Source organism: Chenopodium quinoa, unplaced genomic scaffold, assembly GCF_001683475.1.
Source record: "Chenopodium quinoa cultivar QQ74 unplaced genomic scaffold, ASM168347v1, whole genome shotgun sequence".
NCBI lineage: Eukaryota > Viridiplantae > Streptophyta > Magnoliopsida > Caryophyllales > Amaranthaceae > Chenopodium > Chenopodium quinoa.
Window position 1 is genome coordinate 841,186 of NW_018745533.1, and position 26,121 is coordinate 867,306.

The following is a 26,121-nucleotide window of genomic DNA, read 5'->3' on the forward strand; positions in this document are numbered from 1 at the left end:
CATATTTTGACCCAAATTTTTTTTCTTCTTTCTATTTGTTTTGGGGTTGGTATTAGCATCCATAATTATAATTTATATTTGGAAAAAATAAAAATTTAATAATAATAATAATAACGACAATAATAATAAAAATAATAATAATAACGATAATAATAATAAAGGAAATAATAATAATAACGATAATAATAATAAAAATGATAATAATAACGATGATGATGATGATAATAATAATAATAATAATAATAATAATAATAATAATAATAATAATAATAATAATAATAATAATAATAATAATAATAATATTGGTAATTATAGAGGGGATTTTTGAAGAGAAAAAATATAGTAGAAAGAAATGGATTTTCAAAGTTGAAGAAAGTATAGCAATATGGGTGTCTATTTATAGAGGGGAAAAAAATAGAGCCGTTGGTAATTTTTTTTTTTTTTTTTATTTGTGTTTTGTAAAATATATCCGTTGTAAAATTACAACGGATTTATTTAAAACAGTGACACGTGTCAAGCAGCGGCTGGGCCAAGTGGCGCGCTCCCAGCCGCTGCTTTCTATTTTTTTCTGAAAAAAAATAAAAATGGGTGGGGCCCACAATCTATAAATTCGTCCAAATGCTTGCAGCAGCAATCGATCCCACAACCATTCACTATGAACAATTATAGAGATCACCATTAAGCCACCCATTCACTTGTTCACTCATTGTGAACTATTTTTTTGTTCACCCTTAAGGCTGCCCTTATATTCGCTAGTAGCCACTCGGTTTTTCTAGTTGTTAACAGCTATACTCTTCTTCTTTGGGGTACCAATATTATTACACCCAACTTAGGAATTGGACAAATTAAACCATGCTCTAAATTATTATTGTGACATAACGCGCATTAACAGCTTGATTTTGATTTGTAACGTTTAATTATATTAGTACCTGGAAAGGAACTCAATAAAGGGAAGAGAGTTATTGTTTGGTTTAAAGGACATGATTAGGTGATCGATAGGATTTTTTTGTTTGGTTGTTTAATACGAAGGCTATAAAAAAAATACGTTGTCTAATGTAAAAGTAGCGAGTATTAATTTATTGAAGGTATGTATTCGTCAAAAATTAAACTTTATGGTTGTGTTTGAAGTACTACTTTTGTTTCTTATTATTTAATAGAGACAGTAATAGATATTACGCAAAGTATTTTGCATTGGTTGATTGGTAAAAGCAATCAGGCAATGCTGCCACAAATGTTTTACTACAATTGTAATACAAGTACATGATAGCATTGATAAGTGCATTTGTTAGTAGTTTCTAATTTTCTTTCTATTCTTCTTTATTGATATAATGATATTAGGCACAGATGAGGTAGTAATAAGGGATGGCTTGTTAGTAAGAACTAATGGTAGTAAAACTATTGTCGGCTAGGCTTTTAATCATTGATTCCTCATAGTCTCAAACACCTAGAAAACTAGAAAAGTCAATTCTTTTGTTTGCAAAAGTTACACCTTTAAAAAAACAAAGAAAATTTGGTGAAAAAAAGGGATTTCACCGTAAATAAAAGGCAATATAATATGCCTTAATAGAGTTACCACCATCCCTATTATCTTTGGCTTTGGTAAGAAAGTATAGCAAAAGTAAATGAAATTGATACTAGTTATACAAATAAGAACTTTTCTCTTCGGAATGAATAAGACGTTCTAATCTAATTTTTATTATGGTAAGAGTTAGGCCATTTGGCTTGCTAATCCATTACATATACATATATTTGGTGTAAATTTAAATTTAAGAAATTATCCTAAAACTAGCCATTATTAAAACAACACATCTACCTTATAGAGTTAAGACAACAACAAAGATTGTCAATCATTAATTCCTCATAAACCTAGAGAATTCTATTCCATCCCATGTTAACATCAAATAAATCATAAAGAAGTAAAAGCCAATATATGCCTTACAAGTTACAAGTTCTTTTGATCTTTCAATATATAATCCCATCATCTTTAACTTTATTTTATAGAGAAAGTATATTAAAAGTAAAGAAAATAATGATGTAATGTATTAGTAAGTATTATCATCCTAACAACATTTATATCCTTACAAAAAAATCTCATTCTTTGACTATAGGAATTACAACAATATTTATAACACATTTTAACCTATAGTATTATCAAACATATAAGAATGAACAAATCAAAGTAATAAAAAAATAAAAAAAGACAAATTACCTTTACAGTAACCTAATTATATCAATTATCAAAGCCTAAGAATTGGATCCCCTTTTCATATATCATTTAACCCCCCACCATCCTTGCACCATCATATCTTTGTCCATTACTATGAATCAATGATCACCTATAACAAACCCCCTTCAATTTCTCACCATACATCACAATTAGCATGGGTCTAAAATTTCAACTTTTCACACCGGTGTTAGCCCATCCTTAGCCTCAGGAGTCAGGACCATTCATGTACGCGGTCCCCACTATCAAGCCGTATATGGCTGTACTTAAGGTGTATGTCATAAAGGGAGCTGGGAAGTTCCGAGGGTTTCATGTTCAAATTGCTTTATGGTATTGGCAAGTTGTTTCATGTTGTCATCATAAACGTAAGGCAGTTTATAGTGAAATGTAATCTTTTTCTTGGCCGAAGGTGGGAGTAATACACGACATGGCTCACCTACGACTTGGATGGAGTTGTGGTAGTGGTAGTATCGGATTTTAGCCTCTGTGTGGTGAAGAGACTTCCCTACAATGTTCTCTGACATGTGAACGCCGGTGGCTAATACATTCCTTGCTTGGATGGCGTATTTTCTATCTCTTCGGATTTTAGTCCTCCAGTCCCTGAACAGCAGTTTCTCAAAACCCCATTCCCTGGCAATTTATAAAAACCACAAAATATGATCAACAGCCAAAAGTTGAAGACTTTCTAAGATAGAGATGGGAGCAAAGTATGGGCATAGATTTTGAAAAAAAAAAAAATCAGGAAACTAGAGACAAACATTGTTCTAGAATTGGATCACCACATGATCAGCATCAATATGGGGTCACTAGAATATTTAAAGCATAAAAACATTCATGAAAAAATTAATTTCAGTTGACCACATTAGAGCAAATTAGCATATTATAGATAACAGAGGAAGGTTAAGCAAATTAAAGATTGACAATTTGCCTCTCCAAAATGCCCCCTTACATTTCTATGCAACATGTACCATCAACTAAATTGTAAGATTGAGGTAAAAAATAGCAAAGCAATAAAGCAGCCACAGAAAGTCCGGAATCTGAACTAGAATAGCTATCGGGTCACCTAAATTAGAACACCTTTCAGTTCCTAATAAACCATCTGATGTTTGAAGAAAACAGCACATCACAGCTTAGCAAAAGCCTTAGTGTCGCCTACTCAACAGTAATCATCATCTCAACTCTCAACACAATTGAAAGTTCACGGAACTTTTATCATTATACAGAGTAACTATGTAAATTTCTGTTTGTAAAATGTTAATTAATCCTCTTTACCCATCAAATAAATGTAAAAGAACTCCTAGAGACAACAGAATATCATTATGAGTCCTGAATCCTTTATTTTTTTATCTTTTGTTGTGTCTATATGCATTTTCTAATGAACATTATGTTATCCACTTTCAACTTTAGAAAGCATTTCTTTTCTTCTAAAACAAAAAAAGGGTTGCTTTCTTTTTCCCTTTTTCCATATTGTAGTAAATTCCTATTACCTAGAAACAAAGGAAAAGTAATGGTGCAACTTTCATTGCACCACCACATGGCGTTTAACATATCTTTATAATGATCTCTCAACATCGATTCATATGCTTAAATACTCAGAATTATGGATTGAGTATGAGCAAAGTTCTCATGCACCCCGATATTGGCATCATATACGCACAAGCTCTAGCACCCAAGACACATGATTCCTAAGCTCGAACTCCATGGTAACAACAGATCTAATTTGACCTCCATCACAAGTAAAGCGAATAGATCCAGCATAATGATGCTTCCTATTCAAGACACCGATAATATAATAGTGCTTACTGCTAAGTGCTTGGCAGCTTGACATCTCCATATATTGATGCCTTTTTTACACTTTCCACAAAAAAGAATGTCAATAATTTTGTATATTCCATTTCTAAGATTCTCAATTTCTCACTACCACCATCAGAGGACAAAATCGAAGCAAAATGCTAGTGGAAGGCCGGTGGAGATCAAGTTACAAACTTACAGGTAAAACACTCATAAACCATAGAGGACAGAGTGTTACAGAGTAGCATCAACTTAACAGCAATAACCAGAGAACATAGTAATTCAACTTCATCTATAACTTAATCCGAACAGTCAATGTTTCCTCACTAAATTCGTCGGTGATTGATTTCAATTATGCACCAGAATATTAAGACTTTGGACCATCAACATCAGGGCATCGAATCACTTTCCATAAGACCACTTTTGCCACATTAGTCATCGCGAATATTGCATTACTTAGAAGAACGTTTTGCTCGATTATTGTATAATTAATCTCTTAATAGAAAATTGCACTTCGCCTAATAATCAATAATCAAATAAAAAATACACCGCCCTAGCTTAAGAGCCTTAACTAACAAACAAACATTAGTCCTCCTATTGTCAAATCTAAGCAATTAATAATTAACCAAACACCTGCCTCTCAATTGCACCAGATCTATTTAGTATATTTAACCCTCTAATTAGCAATCAAAACCAACAGAGAATGTTTCCCAATACTAAGGAGTAGTACAAAACATTAATTAAATTAACACAATCAAACCCATAATTATAATTAATCAATAATTCTCTCTATTAAGAAACAAATTTAACAACTATAACAAACAAACCCAAAATTATAATAACACTATCAACAAGAATTTAACCCAGAATTAATAATTACTGTAAATGACCACAAAATCAGAAAATAATCAAATCATAACCAATCAAGAATCAAAAAACCCAAAATTAATCAAAACTAACCCAGAAAAATACACAAGTAACCACAATCAACCCAGAAAACCCCAGAATTAATCAATGAAAAAAAAAATCCCAGAATCACAAAACACACAATCAATCAAAATTAACAGAAAAAATTTAAAAAATACCTGGAATAATCTTGGGATGAATCATTCTTGAAGCAAAGAGCACTAGACATAGGATTCTGCTCAATAGTAATCTGAGTAAATTCATCAAACTCCTTCATAACATTCTTCAATGAATTTCCTTTTGGAACGTAAATATACTCATCAACATCAAAATAAAACGTCCATTTAGCAGCAAATCTATACCTATGTAAACAATCATTCACCACCAAAAATTGATTATAATAATACCCATCATAATTTTCTTGATCTCTAATATTTTGAATCGTTACTCTCCCCTTCTTCACCCACGGTTCTAGAACCTTCCGAACCTCATCGGAAACCCCACCAGCGTCATGAAACACGAAATGCGACTTCTCCCCAAAGCGCCAAGCATGGTACGCTACCCACTCACGAATTCTCGACGCACTTAAAGTGCCATAAAGTGAGGACCCACAATAGAGGTAGTCTAGCTCTGGGGGAGAACTGTAGAGTGAGCTGTTAAAAGCGCCGGGAAGTTCTTCAAGCGCTGTAAATTTCTCGAAAAAGCGTGGGGAAAGAGAGTAGTAAGCGTAGAGAATGAGTTTTCCGCCGGAATTATCGACGTTTGGGTTCGTCGGAAAAGTGCAGTTTACGACGACAACAGTGTAGACTCTTCCGTAACCCCAATCAGGGAGGATTTTGAACGCTTTTGCGCGGGTAGGTTGAAGGGTCCGATTGTTTGGGACCCACTCACACTTGTACCATGGTTGACCGTATACATGGATCGGTTTCGACGCTAATCCGACGACGGAGAATGTCGCCGGTCCTCCACGGTAAGCACCCATTTGAACGAAGAGTGCAGCGGCATTTCCATACGGTTTGAACTCTCTCTTATTCGGGTCTTTGGGTTGGGTCCGACCCGGAAGAGGGAGGTTTCTGGGTTTGTTGATGGAGGAGAGAGAGAGTAAGTGGGTGGTTTTTGCGGCGGTTGTTGTTGTTGTGGTGGTGTTGAGGAGGTGGTTGAGAGGAAGAGGGGAAGTGCAGTGGCAAGAAGAGGAGAGAGAAAGGAGGTGGTCGTAGTAAGGTTGAAGGTTCCAAAGGAGTAAAACGAGGGTGAGAGTTAAGAGGGTGGCGAGAACTGGTTTGGTTTCGAAGCAGAGTAAGAGTTTTCCGACGGGTTTTCCGGTGACTCTGCCGGTGAAAGGTGACGAGTCTTGTTTCTTCATTGTTGGGGCCTTGGGGGTGTGAAGTGTGAAGGGTGAGGAGAGAGACAGTAGGAGGGGGTTTTAAAGGTGGGAAGTATGGGAGTGAATGAGTGATGAGGTGGAACTTTTAAAAAAGATGGTGGAAACTGAGGTTGTTAAAAAGATTTTCTATTTTTTTTTTAATTAAAATTGTAACGTTGAAAATTTAACTCATGTAAAATGCACATCTGAATTTGTGTATGTGTTCACCTTAATATATGTATAATAGAGTATGTTTTCATACGATTATTTTAAATTCAGCTCATTTCAGTTTATTTCAATTCAGTTCTTAATTTCCTTTTTTTATAAAATATTCATTTCATTTCAGTTCTAATAAGTTCAGTCTATGAAAATAAGGTCAAAATAGACATCTTATATTACTCCAGATTTAAACTACACATAATTAGTTAATTACAAAATATATATAGAAAAAAGTTATTATATTGAGACTTTCAAAATAATAAGATGTGACATGATATTGTTACATGGTGAATACTGAATAGCGTTTTAGAACTGGCAAATGTGTCGTGCTTGTATTTGTATTCAAATATAAACGAGTAACCATACGTCGATAAGTATAATTAAACGTGTCTACTTGTAATGATGCCTTGATTAATATTTAAACGATTAGAAATCCTTGATATAAATTCATTAATTGAGTCCAATTAGATATTGTGTTGAGTAAGATGTTATAAACTCTACTCTTTTTTTTAATGGTGAGATATGGCATATGGGAAAGGCCCCCTCCTCCTATCACCTGATGGGGATTACATTGAACCCTCATTACTTGTGAAAAAATGCTCTCTTGAACCTACATCTTCTATTCTTCTTATAAACTTTGGTTATAAGTTAAAAGGATAAATAGTTTGTAAATTTGGGCAAAATAACGAAAAGAAAAAATAGAGGAAGAGAGAGAAAAAGAGGAGGTGAGCTGGGAAGAGGAGGTGCAACCGGACAGGGGTCTAATTGGTCTAAAGGAGACTGCATGTGATTTGCTGGCAATTAATCATTTGTAACTTTGTTTTTGATGAAGAGAGAGAAAATTAACATTCTTCTTACAACCAAAATACTGCTATTTTGTTATTATTATATTTTGGGCTTCTTCACTTTTTTTATATTCTTTTTGACTTTGCTTTCACTACAGAATTGCTCTCATTTTCTTTGGTTTAATGTTTTTAGATTTTGCTTAATTTTGGAGTTGGACTAAAATTATTCTATTTCTTGGATTCTTTTAAGCAACTTTCTTTGTTATCATTATTAGTTCATTGCTTGTGAAAGCTATGATTTGTGTTGTGCGATTAATAGGTCTAAAGTTGATGATGAATTGGGAAATTATTAATCATGATTCTTATGGAGTATTTTACTAGTTGTAAATTATATCTGCAAATTAGAATTCATTTTTGTTGAGTTTATAACACATAAAATCCAAGTATTGTTACAACGTTATTAAATTTCCTGATTAATATGGAGTGTATTTAATTTAATTTTGTTATAAAGTTACTATTTTTTTTCCTGATTCACCCTTGTTTAATGTTTTCTCTTGTGTCAAAAAAAAATTGTTTTATCTTGTGTTTTCTAGACTATATATATATATATATATATATATATATATATATATATATATATATATGTGGTAAGCATTAAATATACTCTTGGAAATTGTATAAAATTAGGAATTTATGACAAAAACGCGTAAATTAGTGTCATTAGTGTTTATATTTAGATGATTTCTTAACTGTTTATGATTTTCAAGTGTAAATTTAATGCTTATATGTAGCCCTAAGGGCTATGAATAACATTTTCTAATATATATAGAGAGAGAGAGACAGAGACAGAGGATGTAGAGTATGTACTTTCTACATGTCATTAATAACGCTTAAGTGTAGCTTGGTGTATTGGTGCTAGTTTATACTTACAAGTATTACAACTATAACACGTCCAAAAAAAAACAACTATAATGCCTTAGATATATAGAGTTCAATAAATATGTTTGATACTTGTAAAACAGTTAATATTTTTATTGTTATTGCTTACAAATCAGTGGCTTATCCAGGATTTTTGAAGTGTGGGTTCAAAATTGTGAAAAAAAAAAGATATTTTAATTAAAGATTTAATATATAAGTTCAAATTTCAGATTGCATTTAGATAAAATAAAATAAAAAACAAATAAAAAAAAAACAAAAAAAAAATCTACATATAAAAGCATTTTTCATATATTGGAATTGTGTCAATACATCATCACTAAATCTAGCACAATTGATATGTTTACTACTAATTATTGTTGTATGATTTTTGTAAAAAAAAAAAAAAAAAAAAAAAAAAAAAAAAAAAAAAAAAAAAAAAAAAAAAAAAATTGTTGTATGAGTAACATTCTAGTAGTTTTTTTATACAGTAAATGTAAAATTGTAACTCAATAACTTTTATCTCCAAATAATTTAACATTCTAACTTCTAACTCCAAAAGTATTACACGCAGATTAAAAACCCCAGCTAATATATACAAATGAATTAAACACTGCCAATTATATATCAAATAAAATATGTCAAGTAAGAATCTAACTCCGCAATTAACTATAAGTATTTAATTTGTCAATTATTTATCAAATTAGGCAATTAACAATCATTAAATATTAATAATAAGTTAAAGGAAATTTTGACAATTACCACCTTCTGTTATGTCCATTTTACCAATTACCACCTTCTATTTTTTTTTTTTTTGAAAATTACCACCTTCTATTTTCAAAAACATCAAAAGTTACCACCTTCTTGCCTCCCAACTACCACATGACGTCATTTTGGGCTCATTCTTTCCCTTTCCTCCCTATTTCCTCACATTTCTCATTCCTAACTCGATTCTCATCCCCCTTTCACTTTTTTTCCCCCAAACAATAAAAAACACTTCAATTCACTCCTCCAAATCAAAATTGACGAACAATTATTGGTGGTTTGGGGGAAAAAAAGTGAAAGGGGAGATGAGAATCCACATAGGAATGAGAAATGTGAGGGAAATAGGGAGGGAAGGCAAAAAATGGGCCCAAAATGACGTCACGTGGTAGTTGGGGGCAAGAAGGTGGTAACTTTTGATGTTTTTGAAAATAGAAGGTGGTAATTTTCAAAAAAAAAAAAAAAAAAAAGGTGATAATTGCTAAAATGGACATAACAGAAGGTGGTAATTGTCAAAATTTCCTAAGTTAAAATTTTAAAATAAAGAGTTAATTAAAACTCCTAGTTATTGTACTGTGCTCAAACGCTCAGTGTTGACGGGGTCGGAGTTTCATTTTCTCGGAGGAGTGGACGAATGGTGCGCAAGAAAATGGTAAATGGATGGTGGGTGCGTGCAGGATGTGGCGATGTTGAGTTAAGAGAGAGAAGGTTGAGGTTGGGGTTTCAATTTGGGGGGAAAAGGAGATAGGAAGTTTCTTCCATAATCGATTCAAAAATATTAAAAAAGAAGATAAGGGTAGGATTGGAACCCTTGATCTACAACACTGGTTCAAGATAAAAATTACCATTGTGCTGCACTTCAATATCTAGGATAAATGTTGCACAAATAATGATATAACCATTTTTCCCAAAAAAACTATGGGTTCAATGAACCCGTTTGAACCCCACGTGTATCTGCCCCTGCTACAAATTAGTCCCCCACCCCAAGTCCCCAGCTCCCTTTGCATTGTTGCTTATATATATACTCGGGGCATGTTTACATTTATTGAACTGAACTGAACTTAACTTAACTGATTGAAGCTGGTGAACTGAATTGAACTTAACTAAGCTGAAATGAATATTTTATGAGCTGAACTAAAGTGAAATAAAATAAATGTGAACAGGCTCTTATTCTCATCACCACTAGTGAGCCAATAGCGAAAAAATTTATAAGCAATTTGTGTGTAGAATGATGATAAAGAAGAAGTGGTGGTATGGTGGTAAAAGTGAATACAATTGTTATTTTGAGGTCTCGAATAATTTGTCACGTTAAATGTGTAAAATCTCTCTTAGAGCACTCACATTAGTGAGCAAAAAAAAAAAAAATTGTTCATTTTCTTTCTAGCCACTTTCTCTCTCTTCCCAACCAAATTTGCTCATAAGCATTTTTGTGAGGAAATTTTATCCCACTAATGATAAAAAAATAATTGAATTGCTCATGAGTATATTTTATTTTGCTCATTGATGTAGTGACATTTAAGCCATTTTTGCTCATCAATTTTGGATGAATATTGGGGCCCACGAATTTACTGATCATCTTCAATTTTGCAATAAACCACCTTTTAATTTTTTTTTTTGCATTTAACCACCTTTTAAAAAAAATGTTGCAAAACACCACCAATTTTAAAAAACTTGTTGCAACTTACCACTCATTCAATGTAAAACAATTGATAAATTTGGCTAAAAAAGTGGTAATTTGCAACAAAATTTTTAAAATTGGTGGCCTATTGCAACATATTTTATAAAAGGGGGTTATATGCAAAAAAAAAGATTTAAAAGGTGGTTTTTTTACCTAATTTTAAATATCTAATTTTTATTATTTTGACTAATACATGTAATAAGTAAACAAATATAATAAAAATCAATCTAATTTACAAGTATTCCCGTTTTATACTTTTGACTTGATATGATTTATACTTCGTAAGTACTCCCTCTGTTTTTAAATACTTGCTTCATTTCTATTTCTTGCACTATTCATTTGTCATATACTTTGACTAATGTTTGTGATTTATACATAAGAAAAAAATATAGTCTTGTGGGTACTTATTGGAATCATCTCAATGAATAGATTATTAATTTTCAATTGTTAGAATTTATACTTATTGATAATTAAAGATATTAGTGATAAAAAATTAGCATCGGCATGCGTGTCCAAGAGAAATGAAACAAGTATTTAAAAACGGAGGGAGTAATAAGTAATGATACATTAAAATAAGGTCAAGAAACATAGCCTTACGGTGGGCTCTTCTAGGACTGTTGATTATTGTGCAACAAATTTTCTTAAAATAATCCCAATAATTTAGGAATAGGATATCATAAACCAAAATCCAAAATCAAAGAAATACAACATATGTTAGGGTTCACAATTATTGAATACTTGTACATGTTTTTTTGGGTGCATAAATATCTAGTTGATCATAAAAATAATGTAGTCGACATGAGAAATGAAATAACGATAAGATATCCTTGCCAAATTTCAATAAAGTAGAAGTGTTGAACCTAATTATTATGATTGAATTGAAGTTCATTAGAAAAAACCAAAACAATTGTGATTGATAAGGATCGACGAAAGATGAGGTGTTTCTTCCCTTATTAAGACCATAATGCATGTTTGAGCTAAAGCATAGTCTTTCTTTTCCACAAACAAATTTCTAGTAGTATATAATTTTAGAATCGACTAAACAATTTACTTTTAAAATTATACTCCTTGAATAAGATGACTTAAAATTAATTAACAAGTTTGGAAGAGACTGATTTCATATTGTAAACATGTCAAATTAAGTCATTGATTTGCATCCAAAAATTAATTACAACCTACTCCTTTTAGTGCCCTCACTTGGATTCTGAATGCTTAAGACACCTCTTATTTATAGCGTTTGTACCTTGGATACATGAGTACATGACTTACTTCTTTTAGTCCTTTCACTTAGATGATTAGTTAGTCCGATACCCCTTTTATCTATATAGTTTGTACATTGGATCATATATCCTACTCCTTACTTTCTTAGTTCCCTTGAATCTCTAAATAGTTAATATGACACCCCTCTTATTTACAAAGTTTGTACCTTATATAACATGAGCATATATATAGTATATTCGATGATGGATAATCCTAGTCAGAGCTTATCATTATTCAGGTTATTTATCAACGCTATAAATCAGGACTATCTCAATTTTAATAATTAAACCAAAATTTATTGATGATTTTTGTAATAATGTACTTGTTACGTTGTTTAATTTCTTTATGACACTAGTTAATAGAAATATTCGGGAAGGTCTTTCGGTTTAGCCTTACATCACAAATTTAGTTGTTAGTACTTAAAGCCTGTTCTCTTCAGCTTATTTTCAGTTCATATCAATTCTTAATTTTCTTCTCTCATAAAATATCCAGTTCATTTCAGTCAATCAGAACAAACTCCTAGTAGCATTAATAAGAGAAAATATGCACACAAATATTTATAAGGGTATATATGTCCGCACAATATTGTTAATAGTTTTAAAAAGAGATAATTAACATTAATGGGGGTAATTGAGTAAATAAATATTTTAGAGGATATAATTATCTAAACCGTTATTTATAAGAGTTATCTCATACTTTTTATAAGGTAGGGATCTATAAACAAACCAAACAAACGTATTCTACTGGTATCAAGCCACACTATTAAGTTATACTTTCTTTGTTCTTTTTTACTTGACATGTTTCTTTTATCACGCTTGTCAATGTAAAACTTTTAACGGTCAATAACTTTAATTCTCCATAATTAAAAAATATAAAAGTTACTCGTATATATTATGATAGTACTTATTGAGACGAATTCAAAATGATCCAACATGAATATGTTTTTCCTTACATATTATTCACAAAACACAGTCAAAAAAGAGATGGTGAATAGTGTAAAAATCAAAGTGGATCAAGTAAAAAACAAGAAAAGTAAATTTTTTTTTAAAAAGGTGAAGGTATCACTCAATCAATTATAAAAAAATCTCCTTAAGTATGATCCTATCATCATAATTTGAGTAAGCAATTAGGAGCGACAAAGCACATATGTCAATCTAGATTGTAAAGTGTCCAAGGTGTCTAAAAGCAGCCTAGCTACAAAGCCTATATGTCCAACGTTCTACCTATTATGAGTAGTCTATTACAGGCTAAACATTCTTGGTAGTTGGAATTCTTGGGAAACACTTCCTAGATACCAACCCAAAACTCTTGGACTATGCAAAATAATTCCGTTAATACGTTGTAGTCCATATTTGATATAATCGTTAATTTCCTTTTGGGCCTTGACCCATCTCCAATTCTCCACCCTTCAAAGAATGATCATTAATTATGCTTAGAGGTGTCAATTCAGATAACCAGATGGAGTTTGGGTCGGGTCTATTCGGGTCGGGTCTGTTCGAATTAAAATTATCCTTTTAACTCGGATCGGGTCAAATTCGGGTCATGGTCTATCGAGTCCGGGTTGGATACGGGTCGGGTCAACTTCAGATCGATTTACTTTCGGTTCGGATATATTTGGACCGGGTTTAAAACGGGTTTAGCCGGGTAACTTCGGGTCGGATGAATTTGGGTCGGGTTGATTTCGGTTCGGATGATTTCGGTTCGGTCAATTTCGGTTCAATTCCTTTTTGTGTTTGGCTGGATTTTGGTCGAGTTGACCAAATTCATATCCAAATAAGGTTATTTTTAAACTAGAGATATTGTTTAGTTTTTACCTTATTATTGAGTCAATATGATTATTAATTACGAAGCACGAAGTTTTTATTTTCTCATTTGATCAAGTTATGAGTAATTTTTATTTTTGAGGAAAATTGAGATTGAATAATTATCGATGACTTATCATACCTATATAAGTGAGAAGTGAGACCGAGCTAGTGATATATTGACGAATAATAGTTACATATGGTGATATATACAAAAAAGTATGTCATTTTTTTCTAAGTTTAGTTTATTACTGATTCAATTTTTTAAAGATATTTGTTAGAGTTGTTAGAATTACTTTATTACTAATTCAATTTGTATATTAAAAACTTGACGCTATACATATTGATAGTTAATTGTTACTATGTAAATTCTTTTTATTAAAGCATAAATTATTACATATGTATGTAGTGAGTATATAACCGTGCGATGTATAACGCCTATAATTCTACAATCATGCACAATTGTACTCCGCACTTTTAACCAATAACTTCAGTTTTATCAATATAACATATTTCCAACAAGTTTAAAGTAATATTAATTAGTATATTACGAATCATATGATTTATCAAACTAAACATTAAATGATCTATAATATACAATAATTAAGTTTATAAGGGTGTATTCTATTCATCTGATTTTCACTAACCTGACTTATCTTAACTTACCTGAACTTATATGAACTTACTAGACTTTATTAAAACTTATTATTTTAGTCTTAATTTGTACTTGGGTAACCTTATTAGAACTTATTAAATATGAAGTGAACTCAAGTGATGATTTTCCATCTAAATGAGCATGGAGCTGTTTAAAATCTCATGCCTTGTATTTTTTGTGAAGTCAAGAATTTTTTTTGGAAGTGCAAGGCTTTTGTTATTTTTGAGGAAGCCGTACCCATAACATATTATTGGAGTCGAAACATTGCAATGATATTATATGCAGTGTATTTTGTATATGAAAATGAAATTACTGAAAAATACCTAAGTTTGAATCATTGGATTATGTATATGTAATATATTTAATTATTATAATGAAAATGTAAGCGCTTGATATATCCTTTAAAACTTTATTTATTTTGCTTTCATAATTGTTTCTTATAGGTTGCATCAGACTAGTAGTAATGTGATTTATATTGATATAATTGATTGTAGGTGTTAGAGAAAAGAATTATTAGTTCATAAAATATAATAGAATGGGAGGAAATTCATTAAAAATGACAATAGGCTTTAGGCAGCATTTAACTAGAGCTTTACAAGCAAATCAATTAACTCCCGCTTAATGTTTACGTTTATTAGATCTTGTGGCATTTATTAAAGCTTATAAAGTAAATTAATATAATTGATATATACATGAAGTAAACTTAAGACTCCGGATTATTTCTTTGTAGTCAAAAAGTTAACTTATTAATAATTAGTAAATATATAGTATAAGAACTTGAATAAAAAAGTAAATAATTAATTATGATCAGGTTAAATTCGGATCGGGTAAAAATCAAATTGAGTTAAAATCGGATCAGGTTAATATCAGTTCGGGTCAAAACAGATCGGATTAGATAGGTTATTTTTCGGGTCAGTTTCAGATCAGGTTGAGCTCGGGTCGGGTCAAATCGGTTCGGTTTGAGTTCAGGTCGGGTCAAATCGGATTCGGGTTGAGTTTAGGTCGAATCAAATTGGTGCCGGGTTAAGTTCAGATCGGGTCAAGTTCGGATTCGGGTTGAGTTCAGTTCGGTTACAGATCGGGTTGGGTCTTGAATTTCTCGGATCAAATCGGATCGGTTACAGTTCAAACGGATAATTTTTTTCGGGTCGGTTTGGTTTTAACACCTCTAATTTATGCTCGTGTGTCCATGACTCCATGAGGGCATGTCGACGCAAATTTTAATATATACTTTTGAACATTTAGTAGGAAAATCTGAATAATTACAAATTTTGAACATGTAGTAAAAACATTTGAACATCGCAAATTTTGAATATTTAGTTAAAAAAATCTGAACAATCGCAATGCATCACGTCTATACTTTTGAACATTTAGTTTAAAATCTGAACAATCGCGAATTTTGAACATTTAGTAAAAAAATATGAACATCGCAAATTTTGAACTTTTAGTATAAAAAATTTGAACAATCGCAATGCACCATGCCTATATTTTTTAACATTTAGTAAAAAAATATGAACAATAACAAATTATGAATATTTAGTAAAAAAAATATGTCAAAATCACAAATTTTGAATTATTACGAGTCAAACAAATTATGAAAGAAGTTTGTTTGACTCGTAATAATTCAATAGTTTTGTAATATAAATTGAATATTTACTGTATACAAAATAAACATTTCTTTATAAATTTGAACATAAAAATTGCATGTTTCTTCAGTTTTTGTGACGTGTTTATATTTTTTTTTACTAAATGTTCATTTTTTGTAAAATATTCAATTTTTTTTTACTAAATGTTCAAAAGTATAGACGTGGTGCACCTATTTATAAGTGTACCATGGTGCACATAATACTAGTTGGGGTGTAGGTAAAAAATTATAAGGTTTCACAATAGACTTGAAAGCCATCAGAAATGTTGTTATTAAGAAATTTAGCTTAGCCCAAGATTATTGAACTTTAAGAAATTTAGCTGTATTCCAAAGAGGGGTAGATGAGATTTGAATTCGTGAGCATTGTGTCGCGTTGACTCTGATACTATGTTAATAGACCAATTCAACCAAAACTCATGATCATTGTGTCGCGTTGACTCTGATACCATGTTAATAGACCAATTCTACCAAAACTCATAATTGGATTATATAATCTACTAGTATCAAAATTTAAATTAAAATAAATTTGTCGTTGTAAATTAAACTTTACTAATTCCATTTAATATTTTTACATACGAAATTTCTTCCCCATTAGTTCTTCAACCACACACCATTAGTCCATTACCAACAATGCACATCATAAATCGTTCTTCCTCGACCTTACTAATGAAACTTGCTTCAGTATATGTCTTAGTTTGATGTCCATCACATTGAAAAAAAGGTCAGTTTCCCAAGCAAATACAGTAATAAGACTAATAACCATAAGTCTCCACATCGAAGCCATACATTGATTCGAAATGAGAAACCATACTCATACACTGAACAAGAAATATTCCCTCATTCTGGGTAGAACCCTTAAATATATATGTTCCCACATTCAAAGCAAGAAGACTGGTTCCGGCCGACAATTTCATAACTGAACGATAAACATTACAACTCTCCACAATCGCAACAGTACATACTCAAAGAAACAGCAGGGCAATCTAAAGCAAAAACACCATTTCAGTTTATGCTATAATGTCATACCAATGTAGCAGACATCAGACCAGGCCAAGAACAATAATTAGCAGACAAAGGAAGCTTCAACATAGTCATCAATACAATAAAGTCCAGGACGTTGAGTGAATCCTTGACGCTTGAGCAACTTCCTAGCCTTTGTCACAATCTCATCGTTCCTAATGTCTCCATCAGACTCCCTCAGTATAGCTTGAATCGAGTTGCTGAAAGCACCATATGCTTCACTGTCTCTCCCAGAAGGGCTAGCATCAGCAGAAGTCTGGTCAGTCTGACAACCACTAAGAAGTATCCCATTTCTAGGTAAAATACGCTTGTTTTCACCTGCATACACCTCCTCTTTCCTCTCAACTTCAGCATCCTGTGCAGGTTTAGCATAGTCGTCGTCTTTTTCATCAAGCTTCTGCTTAAAGAACTCCATTGCGAGTCCACCAACAGCAGCTATAATATCCCCGGTGCTCCCTTCTCCTCCATGAATCTTGTTGAGGATGACTTTCATGAACTTCTTGACCTTAGGACTAGAATCCTCCCCAAACATGTCAAAGAGGGTAGGTCGGATTTTCCCAACATCAATGTCATCTTTCCCAGTCTTATCCTTGAGCATTTCAATGAGGGTAGAAAGAGGAAGAGATCGACTTTTCACATAGCCACTATGACCTTCGTAACTATCTTCTTCAACTACCCTGTACTCGGGTTCATAGTCCCTACTGTGATGATGAGGGAGATGAATCCCACGAGATTCAATGGCATCAGAAACAGTCTCCCTCACTTTACTCTTCAAGAAACCAGATAGGCTGAATCCTGATGATGAGCTACTATGGCCTTGATGAGACTGTGTACTTTCTCCTATCTGCTCTTTAGCACCACTAATTAAGCCTCCACTGTGGCATGAATCCGAGACTATTGTGATCCGGCAACCATCTGGGACTTGGCACACCAATTCCTTGAAATCTTCATCTGCTCGAAATGAAATGGAAAGTAAGCAGCAAGTATTTAAGGATTTGTGATACGATGCAGATTCAGCTCATCAACCACATCATATTATTGAGTAATGAGCATGGAAATTAGAAGTTGCAGCACAGAATTGAAGTCATAAAACAATGTTTGATTTGGTAATGACAAAATGCATTCTTAACTAGTCACCTGTAAACGTAAACAAGTAAACCTGTATCAAAATTTCAAGGAAATCATGTCCAAAGTTTACCACATAGCATACACTGATACACAAACTAGTTTTAGCAGCATCACATCTTGAATTCTTAAGGTACAATATCTATGAAATAAGTTGATTAGCGAGCATAATTCAGAATTTCAGATCCTGATTTATGTAAGTTCAATGCTGCAGGACAAACAAATTCCAGTGAGTTACACAAGAGCTTACAAGACAGGAGTTAAATAGAAAAAAAAAAAAAAATACAGGTAACTGTAGACTTTCTTAAAGAAAAGATTAGAAAGCTAAGCAGACTTTTATCAACCAAATTTTGGTAGAACAGAACATTGAATCGTAATCTATATCCTGCAGCATCCTCACTCTGAATCTGAAGTTTTATTCAGATCAAGATTTTATGATGCGACTTATGAGGAGGCATGGCAAGTGTATACCATATCGAACAAGTCCTTGTTGCCCCTTCCCAATATATTGTATATAGCGTATATCATATCTGAAATCATCTTCATTCTTACTCTTTTTATTGTCTATAATCCATATCAAGTCCTTCAACTTAATCTTTTTTTTCAGACTATATATCACATGTTGATAATGCAATTCATAAAATGGCCAGTTCAACAAAATTATAATTAAGACAACATATAAAAAAGTAGTTAGCTGTAGTCTGACTTAGTTTTTTTTAAGCCTAATCTAATCATGTTAGCAAAATGGAATCATCCCATGTGTAAGTATACCTAATATGATTTCAGATTCTATTACTGAAACGCGGCCTTCAGAAGCCAGGACACAAATACACAATGACCCTATTCACAAGTTATAGAAGTATTTTTTTTGGTCACATTTTCCCTTTCTTATAAGGGTTGATTGATTGCCGAGCACATGTTCATGAAACTAAGCTTAGCATTCCTTTAAATTACATCTACAAGCGCCTAGGTGAAAACATTGATTCTAGTTCGGATTCTACTTAGCACTCCTTTAATTGTCACTATGACAGTGTAATTTGATTTATGCTATGTTTGGATAACAAATTAGAAGGGAAATGGAAGGGAGGGAATAGGAGGAAGGGGAAGGAAGGGAAAGTGGAGGAAATGATGAGCTCCATTTTCCCTTCAAATCTCTCCAATTTTGAAGGGATGGTCTTTATTAAAGGAGGATGGAAAATGGATCCCTCCCTCCCCCTCCCCCTCCCCCTCCCTTTCCCTCCCCCAACATATTATCCAAACAAGGAACTTTGTCTCCCTCCCTTTCCCTTCCCTTCCTTTCCTTCCATTTTTTGTTATCCAAACATAGCCTTAGTGTATTCATATAATTCGAGTGTAGCTTCAAAGTTGCAAATGTCATAGTGAGGTAGGGAGCAGCAGTTTCGGGTAGCTTACTGAAAAAACAACAATGCAGCTCAAGATTCAGCTCTTCTTCTTGGGTAGCTTTTTAGTGCATGATCAAATTTACATAACGTCACAGGTAGCAGCATTTTAGCAATAGTGTTTGCTAAACAATTAGGCAACCTAAAAATTAGATGCTACTAATTGACTACTTGGGTCGTCAATTAAATTACTTTCTATCCTTTCAAAAGGTCGAACTTCCTAGAAAAAGTAACTTCTTACCTCTAATCAAACGACCACTTAAAAGTTTAGAACCCGTGAATAAGGTGCTTTAGTACAAATTCTAAAGTCCTAACTTTTAAAATCCTAAAATCAACCACACCCCAAATTTCAGGAATCAATTAATATTGACCAAATGGAATAAGCATATTGCATATACTAGGAATAATTTAATGATCCCAATTGGAATCAGGGGAATATCTGTAAAGGAATTGGAATCAACACACTTGTATACCACGAGGTTCCATCCTTCTATTGGTTGTTTTTGTGACGATTCCAAACCATTTTCATTTTGAATTAAAATAATATTTGCTTTAAAATTTTCATTTTAGATTTCCATTCAGAAACTTTAATTCAAAATGAAAATGGTTTCGAACCCGAATTCTAAACAAACAATAGAAACTTGTACAAACAATAACTTTGACATACCTCAATTTTAATGTCAATTAAATTACTCTAAAATTTATTCTAATCTAAAAACATTCATTTTCCCCCTGTTTTTCAGTCACCAATTCAAAAAATAAAAAGTTAAAAATAAAAAAAAATCATCAACCAAAAACACAAATCCGATAATCAAGCTGACCAATCCAAAAAAGTCAACGCAACACATTGAGTCAAATTTCAATCAAATTACACAAATCCCACATCAAAAAATGACTAAAAATTAAATCAATCAACCCAAAAATTAAATCATAAAAAAAATGAAATTACCTGTAATAAGATTCATATCAGAAGGAACAATACACTCATCAAAACCGGTATCATCACGTTCACCGGTTTCAGCCGGTAAACGAGTACCATGACCACTATAATGAACAAAAAGATAATCACCAGGTTCAGCAGATCGAACCAGATTTTGAAGAGCACGTCGAATATTTTTACCGGTTGGTTCGGTATAAGACCGGTCAGTATCAATCAAAATCGTAATATCATCTTCTTCAAATCCATAACGATTGATCAAACATTCATGCATTCTTTTTACATCGTTAATGCATCCTTTTAGCTCTGCTTTTGTTCCTGGGTAATTGATTCCTATTAACACTGCTTTTTTCCCCATTTCTTTTGGAAAAAGATTTGATTTTTATTTGACAATTTCTTGGTTTTTCTGGGTTGCTCTGAGAATGGTGGGTTTGGTTTGGTGGGAGTGGATGATTGATTGATGGATTATTGTGGGATTTTGATGTTTATTTTTTGAGGGGTTAAATAGGTGTGCTTAATTATTTTGTTGACCACATTTTATTTATTTATTTATTTATTTATTTTTAATTTGATTGTTTTTGTGTCATTGATGGCTGTAAAGGAATTGTTATATTAATGTGAATGTTGAGGGAAAACGTTGTTTCTTTTTGCCCTTATTGGTCAAATTAAACCGATGTGTTAATTACTGTAATTAAGACTTAAACATCAAAATTGATTTATTTTCTATAAAAGTTTTCAATTTTTCATACTCCCTCCGTTTCAATATGATAGTCCCATATTGAATCAATCACGTAAAATAAGAAAAGGATAATATTTGGAATCTAGCATTAAAGTAAAAAAACAATTCACAAATAGTTTTGCCTTATTTAACTTTTTTGTTTTTTTTAGGAAAGCATTAGCCATAATTGCATAAATCAAGGGAGTAATTTCTTTACTTAGAGTCATTTTTTTAAATTCATAATCAATTAATCTAAGCAATCAGAATTAATTATGTATAAAATAAAAAATAAAAACTAAGTTAAAAGTAGAATAAATTCAATATGGGTATATCTTTTTGAAACGCCCAAAATAGTATATGGGACTAACAAATTGAAACAGATGGAGTATTAACTAGTTTTTTGGCCCGTTCAATGCACGGGTGGTTATTTGAGTTAATTACTTTCATTTACAGGTATGCTTTTATATGAAGTAATTGTTTTATTTCTAAAACTTAAAAGAAAAAAAAAGACTCAGGTAAAACTGTGAAAGAAGATGAAGAAATTTATTTACATATATATACTTGAAGATTGTAAGATATGAAAAGATATATTAGTTTAAATTATATTTAAATTAGGGGATGAAAAGACAACTTTTATTGTAAATTATATCTTTATGTATTGTGTACTAATTAATTGAATTTTAATTTATTATGGTGGAAATAACACACTTCATTTTCTTACTTGAATTTGCAAGTTTTAGAATGTATAAAGACTTAAACATAAATATTAAGAGAGGTGACATGTGTCATATGGGGTATTGAGTGACTTGTGATGCCATATGTCATATGAAAAATTTGTGGTTTGTGTTTTTAAATACTAATAAAGTATAGATATAAATGTGTTGTAACTTTAATTTTTTGGTATTAACAATAATAAAAGTCCCATTGAACAAAAAAAAAAAAAAAAAAAAGGAGCCGTTTGGTTTGCATAGAGTAGTAAACGAAATGGAATGAACAAAGCCAATGGAATAAAAACTCTTTCCATATAGTATGTTGTTTGTTTTTTTTAAAAAAATAAATAAATAAATAAAAACAAAGGGAATCACCATCATCACACTACTCTTTCCCACTTCTCCTGCCACCACTCCACCGCCCAGCCACGATCTCACCAACACTCACCGCCCGACGCCCGTCATCGAATCTTCCCCAACCCCTCCCCTCCTTGGAAAACCTTCCCCCGCCCATGCAAAATCCTAGAAAACCGTCGATCATCCCTTCCCTTTCAAAACCCTAGAGGGTAAGAGGGGGGGGGGAGGATGGTTTTAAAGGGTTTTCTGTGGGTGGGGGAAGGTTTTCCGGGGTAGGGAGATATTTTTTAGGGGAGGTGTGATAGGTTCCAGTGAGGAGAGGGGGAGGTGCGACAAGTTCCAACAAGGAGTGGGAGAGGTGCGACGAGTTTCGGTGAGGTGGCTAGGCGATGTGGTTAAATGGGTAAGGTAGTGGTTGGTGTGGGTATGGTGGTGTGGTGGTGGTGGTTTAGGAAAGGGAATGGAAAAGACTAAGGAGAATGGAGAATCAATGTAGAATGATTTTGGGTGAATTCAAAAATAAAAATGGGTAAAGGGAATGAAAAAAGTGACAAATAAAACCAACAAAGAAAATGAGGCATGTTCATTCCCTTTGCCTTTGATTATTAACCCCAACCAAACGGCCTCTTAAGGATTGATTAAGTAATTGTAAGTTTATTTTATTTTAAAATTTGTGAAAAAAAGTAGTGTTAATTTAGCCTACAGAGAAAAAATTATTGCACATATTATTTTTTAAACTAAAATAATTAATTTATTAATGAATTGTTATTTATCAAACACTTTTGCACAACCAGCTAATCAAAGCAAACCAACTAATGCAATTACCTAGTCAATCCAATTATGAGTAATATAACAAACTATATCAATCATCTATTATCTAATTACCAATCAAACAAAGCCTTAATCTTATTTGACATTGGAATTATTTCAATTATTAGAAAAGACATCATTAATAATTGTTATTGAAATTATTTCAATTATCGGACCTCCCCATCCACCGTTTGTTAGGGTTTTTTAAGGGTGGGGGATTGATTTTTGGTGGTTTTGCGAGGGGGGTTGGTTGGTTAAGGAGGTTAGCTGGTTGCCGGGGAAGATGGAATGGGGTGACGCACAAAGGAGGGGCAGCGCCAACACTAGGAAGGGGAATCTGAGCACGTTTGGTACTGTGGTATTGGGAGGAGGCTAGCACCGGTGCTGGGGTGGCTGGTGAAAGAGATAAATTTTTTAAAAAATATTTTATTTTTGAAGAAATTTTTTTAAAAAAATTTTAATTGTTAATTAACCATAATTATTAAGAGTTAATTACATTGTTAAATGAATTTATTAAAAGGAAAAAAAATAATTTAACCGGTCATTCAGGTTACTAACATGTCATAACTTGTTTAAAGCGGATACTCCCCAAAGTTTGTATAATTTAGAAATAATCAAAATATCGACTTGTTTTTGGCAGACCGTTTAAAGTTTGTATTATTTTTTAGACAAATTTTCCAATTTTATATTAAGTTGAGTAAAACAAGATTCCACATGCAAGTATGCAACTTAGTTTTAATTTTTATTTTAATTTTTATGTGAATTATGAAATATAGTTAAATTTAATTTATTTTGACTACATAAATAGTAAAACAGTAAGTGAGTCGAAGTAAATAAAAACGGTAATAACTACAGTACATTATTTTCTTAATTCTTAAACCAAGTGGATGTAGGATTATTCCTGATTGAAAATTTAAGGACCCAACAACCAATCAAATGATGAAATGATTAGTTGAATTCTTTATAATAACTAGTAGATTTTTTTTTTTTTTTTTTTTTTTTTTTTTTTTTTTTTTTTTTTTTTTGGAGCAAACAATAACATGTAGATCATTGTCTATTGGTATGGTCGGTATTGGACAAGGGACCAATTCATATTCAACACTCAATTATTTGTGGCAACGTTAATAGGAGTAACTGCTAAAGGCTGCTTATCTTTATCTGTGAGTTGAGTTGGTGGTACAAAAGTCAACAGCACTACAGTCGCCTGGCGCATGTCATGCGGTGGATGTAGAATAATTAGTGTGGAGGGACACTAAATATAAAAACAAAAAAAATGCTTATCCGAAGGCTTGAACCTAAGACTTTTTGCATAATATAAATGCATTATCACTGTACTGTGACAAAGCTAAATTAATGTTATTTATTACATTAAAATTGTATTTAATATATAAATTTATACCAAATAAAAAAAAATTATTATTTTTTTTTTGGGGGGGGGGGGGGCAATGCCACCCAGGACCCTTAATAGGTCCGCCCTTAGCGCATGCTGTTAGTTTCTACGATATTTACATAAGTTTTCTTGACCATAATTTTTTACTAAATTCTCTCTATTATAACAAGTAAAAAAAAAGATTAACACAAAGTACATACCAAGAAACAATATTATTATTATTATTATTATTATTATTATTATTATTATTATTATTGTTGTTGTTGTTGTTGTTGTTGTTGTTGTCAGAGATGGACATGGGTTGAGCTGATATAAGGGTCGTTTAGATATAACATAAATGAGCCTGATTTGATACCACTAAAGGGCAGAGGCACGTTGATATGTCATAACATAAATAACATAAATGAACATCATTTTCAAAATTTTGACTCAAACTTTGCGCTAGCATGACAGATAGACCTGCTTATTTCTTAACAAATTGATTGAAGATATAATAATTACTAGTATTAAGCAATATATGGCATGACCAGGTTTTGAAAGATTGGCATAAGCCCACTATGACACGATGTAACTTATTCTTCACATGACCTAGCACTTGTGGCGGATCTTTTAAGGGGCAAGGCTGGGTTTAGCCCCCCCTTAGATTTTGATCCAAAATCTATTATCTACTTAGACTATTTTACTTATAATTAGTGTCTTTAATGAGACAACTACATCACAAGCAATTAAAAATACATGCATATCTATATAGTTAGTGGTATCTTTCTTCTTACTTTACTTATTCGCAATGTTGTTATAGATTTCAATATTTCATACTTGTTAGTGCAACTTTTATATTGTTAATTTATTAAGTTACACTTTAACACATACACTGTATCAAGTCAGGCTAAATTTAATGTTTCATACAAGTCAAAATTTGAATATGTTTTTTTTGTTGGTTGACGGGTTGTTTTATACTCCGTAACACCTATCCAACATGGATAACATTTATATATTAGTAAATTCAATATTTCATTGTAATACATGAATAGTGTAAAATCGTAGATAGTTAAGAAATAATTGAACTATAATTCGATCGGCCCCCAAAAAAATTTGTCAAGATCCGCCACATCACAAAGCGCGCTAACACCGCACAATCGTCCTCAACTCCTCACCTTTAGCTTCCACCTGTACAACGACGGCTCACTATGCTCTACAGTCTACAGTAACCAGAGCACAAGGAGTTATTCCTCGGACGGTTGAGACTTGAGAGGAGACTAGGAGAGTGAGTTACCAACTCCAGTTAAAATGGGCTAAGCCAATTGTTACCAACCTTAAGTTTAATTGGGCCAAGCTAATTGTCACCTTGATGGCCTTTTCTGTACGATGTTGGGCCATTTGTTTTCTCAAAGTTGGCCGATCATTCTAAATTTCTAATATGCATCCTCAAATTTTATCGTTTTTGGGCGTATCTATAATCTAAATGAATGCTTCAATTTTTTATATGGACATGTGGCTCGCTTATTCTATTACTTTTTCGTCAATAGCTGGTATTTGGGTTGGGCCCGGACTATGTCATGAACTACAGAGTATTACATGTAAATAAATATATATATATATATATATATATATATATATATATATATATATATATATATATATATATATAT

General features: G+C 32.2%; 2 protein-coding genes across 2 annotated transcripts; both read right to left on the minus strand.

The window, feature by feature from the left end:
• Window positions 1–1,890: 1,890 nt before the first annotated feature.
• Window positions 1,891–6,584, minus strand: LOC110715778 (galactan beta-1,4-galactosyltransferase GALS1-like). Its single transcript, XM_021894390.1, has 2 exons — window positions 5,101–6,584; window positions 1,891–2,854 (listed from the first exon to the last, which is right to left on the minus strand). The coding sequence occupies exons 1-2, from the start codon at window positions 6,282–6,284 to the stop codon at window positions 2,503–2,505; spliced, it is 1,536 nt and encodes a 511-aa protein (XP_021750082.1). The 5' UTR covers window positions 6,285–6,584; the 3' UTR covers window positions 1,891–2,502.
• A 10,165-nt stretch (window positions 6,585–16,749) lies between these two features.
• LOC110715984 (metacaspase-5-like) lies at window positions 16,750–21,175 on the minus strand. Its single transcript, XM_021894606.1, has 2 exons — window positions 20,500–21,175; window positions 16,750–17,976 (listed from the first exon to the last, which is right to left on the minus strand). Exons 1-2 carry the CDS (start codon window positions 20,843–20,845, stop codon window positions 17,069–17,071), a joined length of 1,254 nt encoding a protein of 417 aa, XP_021750298.1. The 5' UTR covers window positions 20,846–21,175; the 3' UTR covers window positions 16,750–17,068.
• Window positions 21,176–26,121: the final 4,946 nt, after the last annotated feature.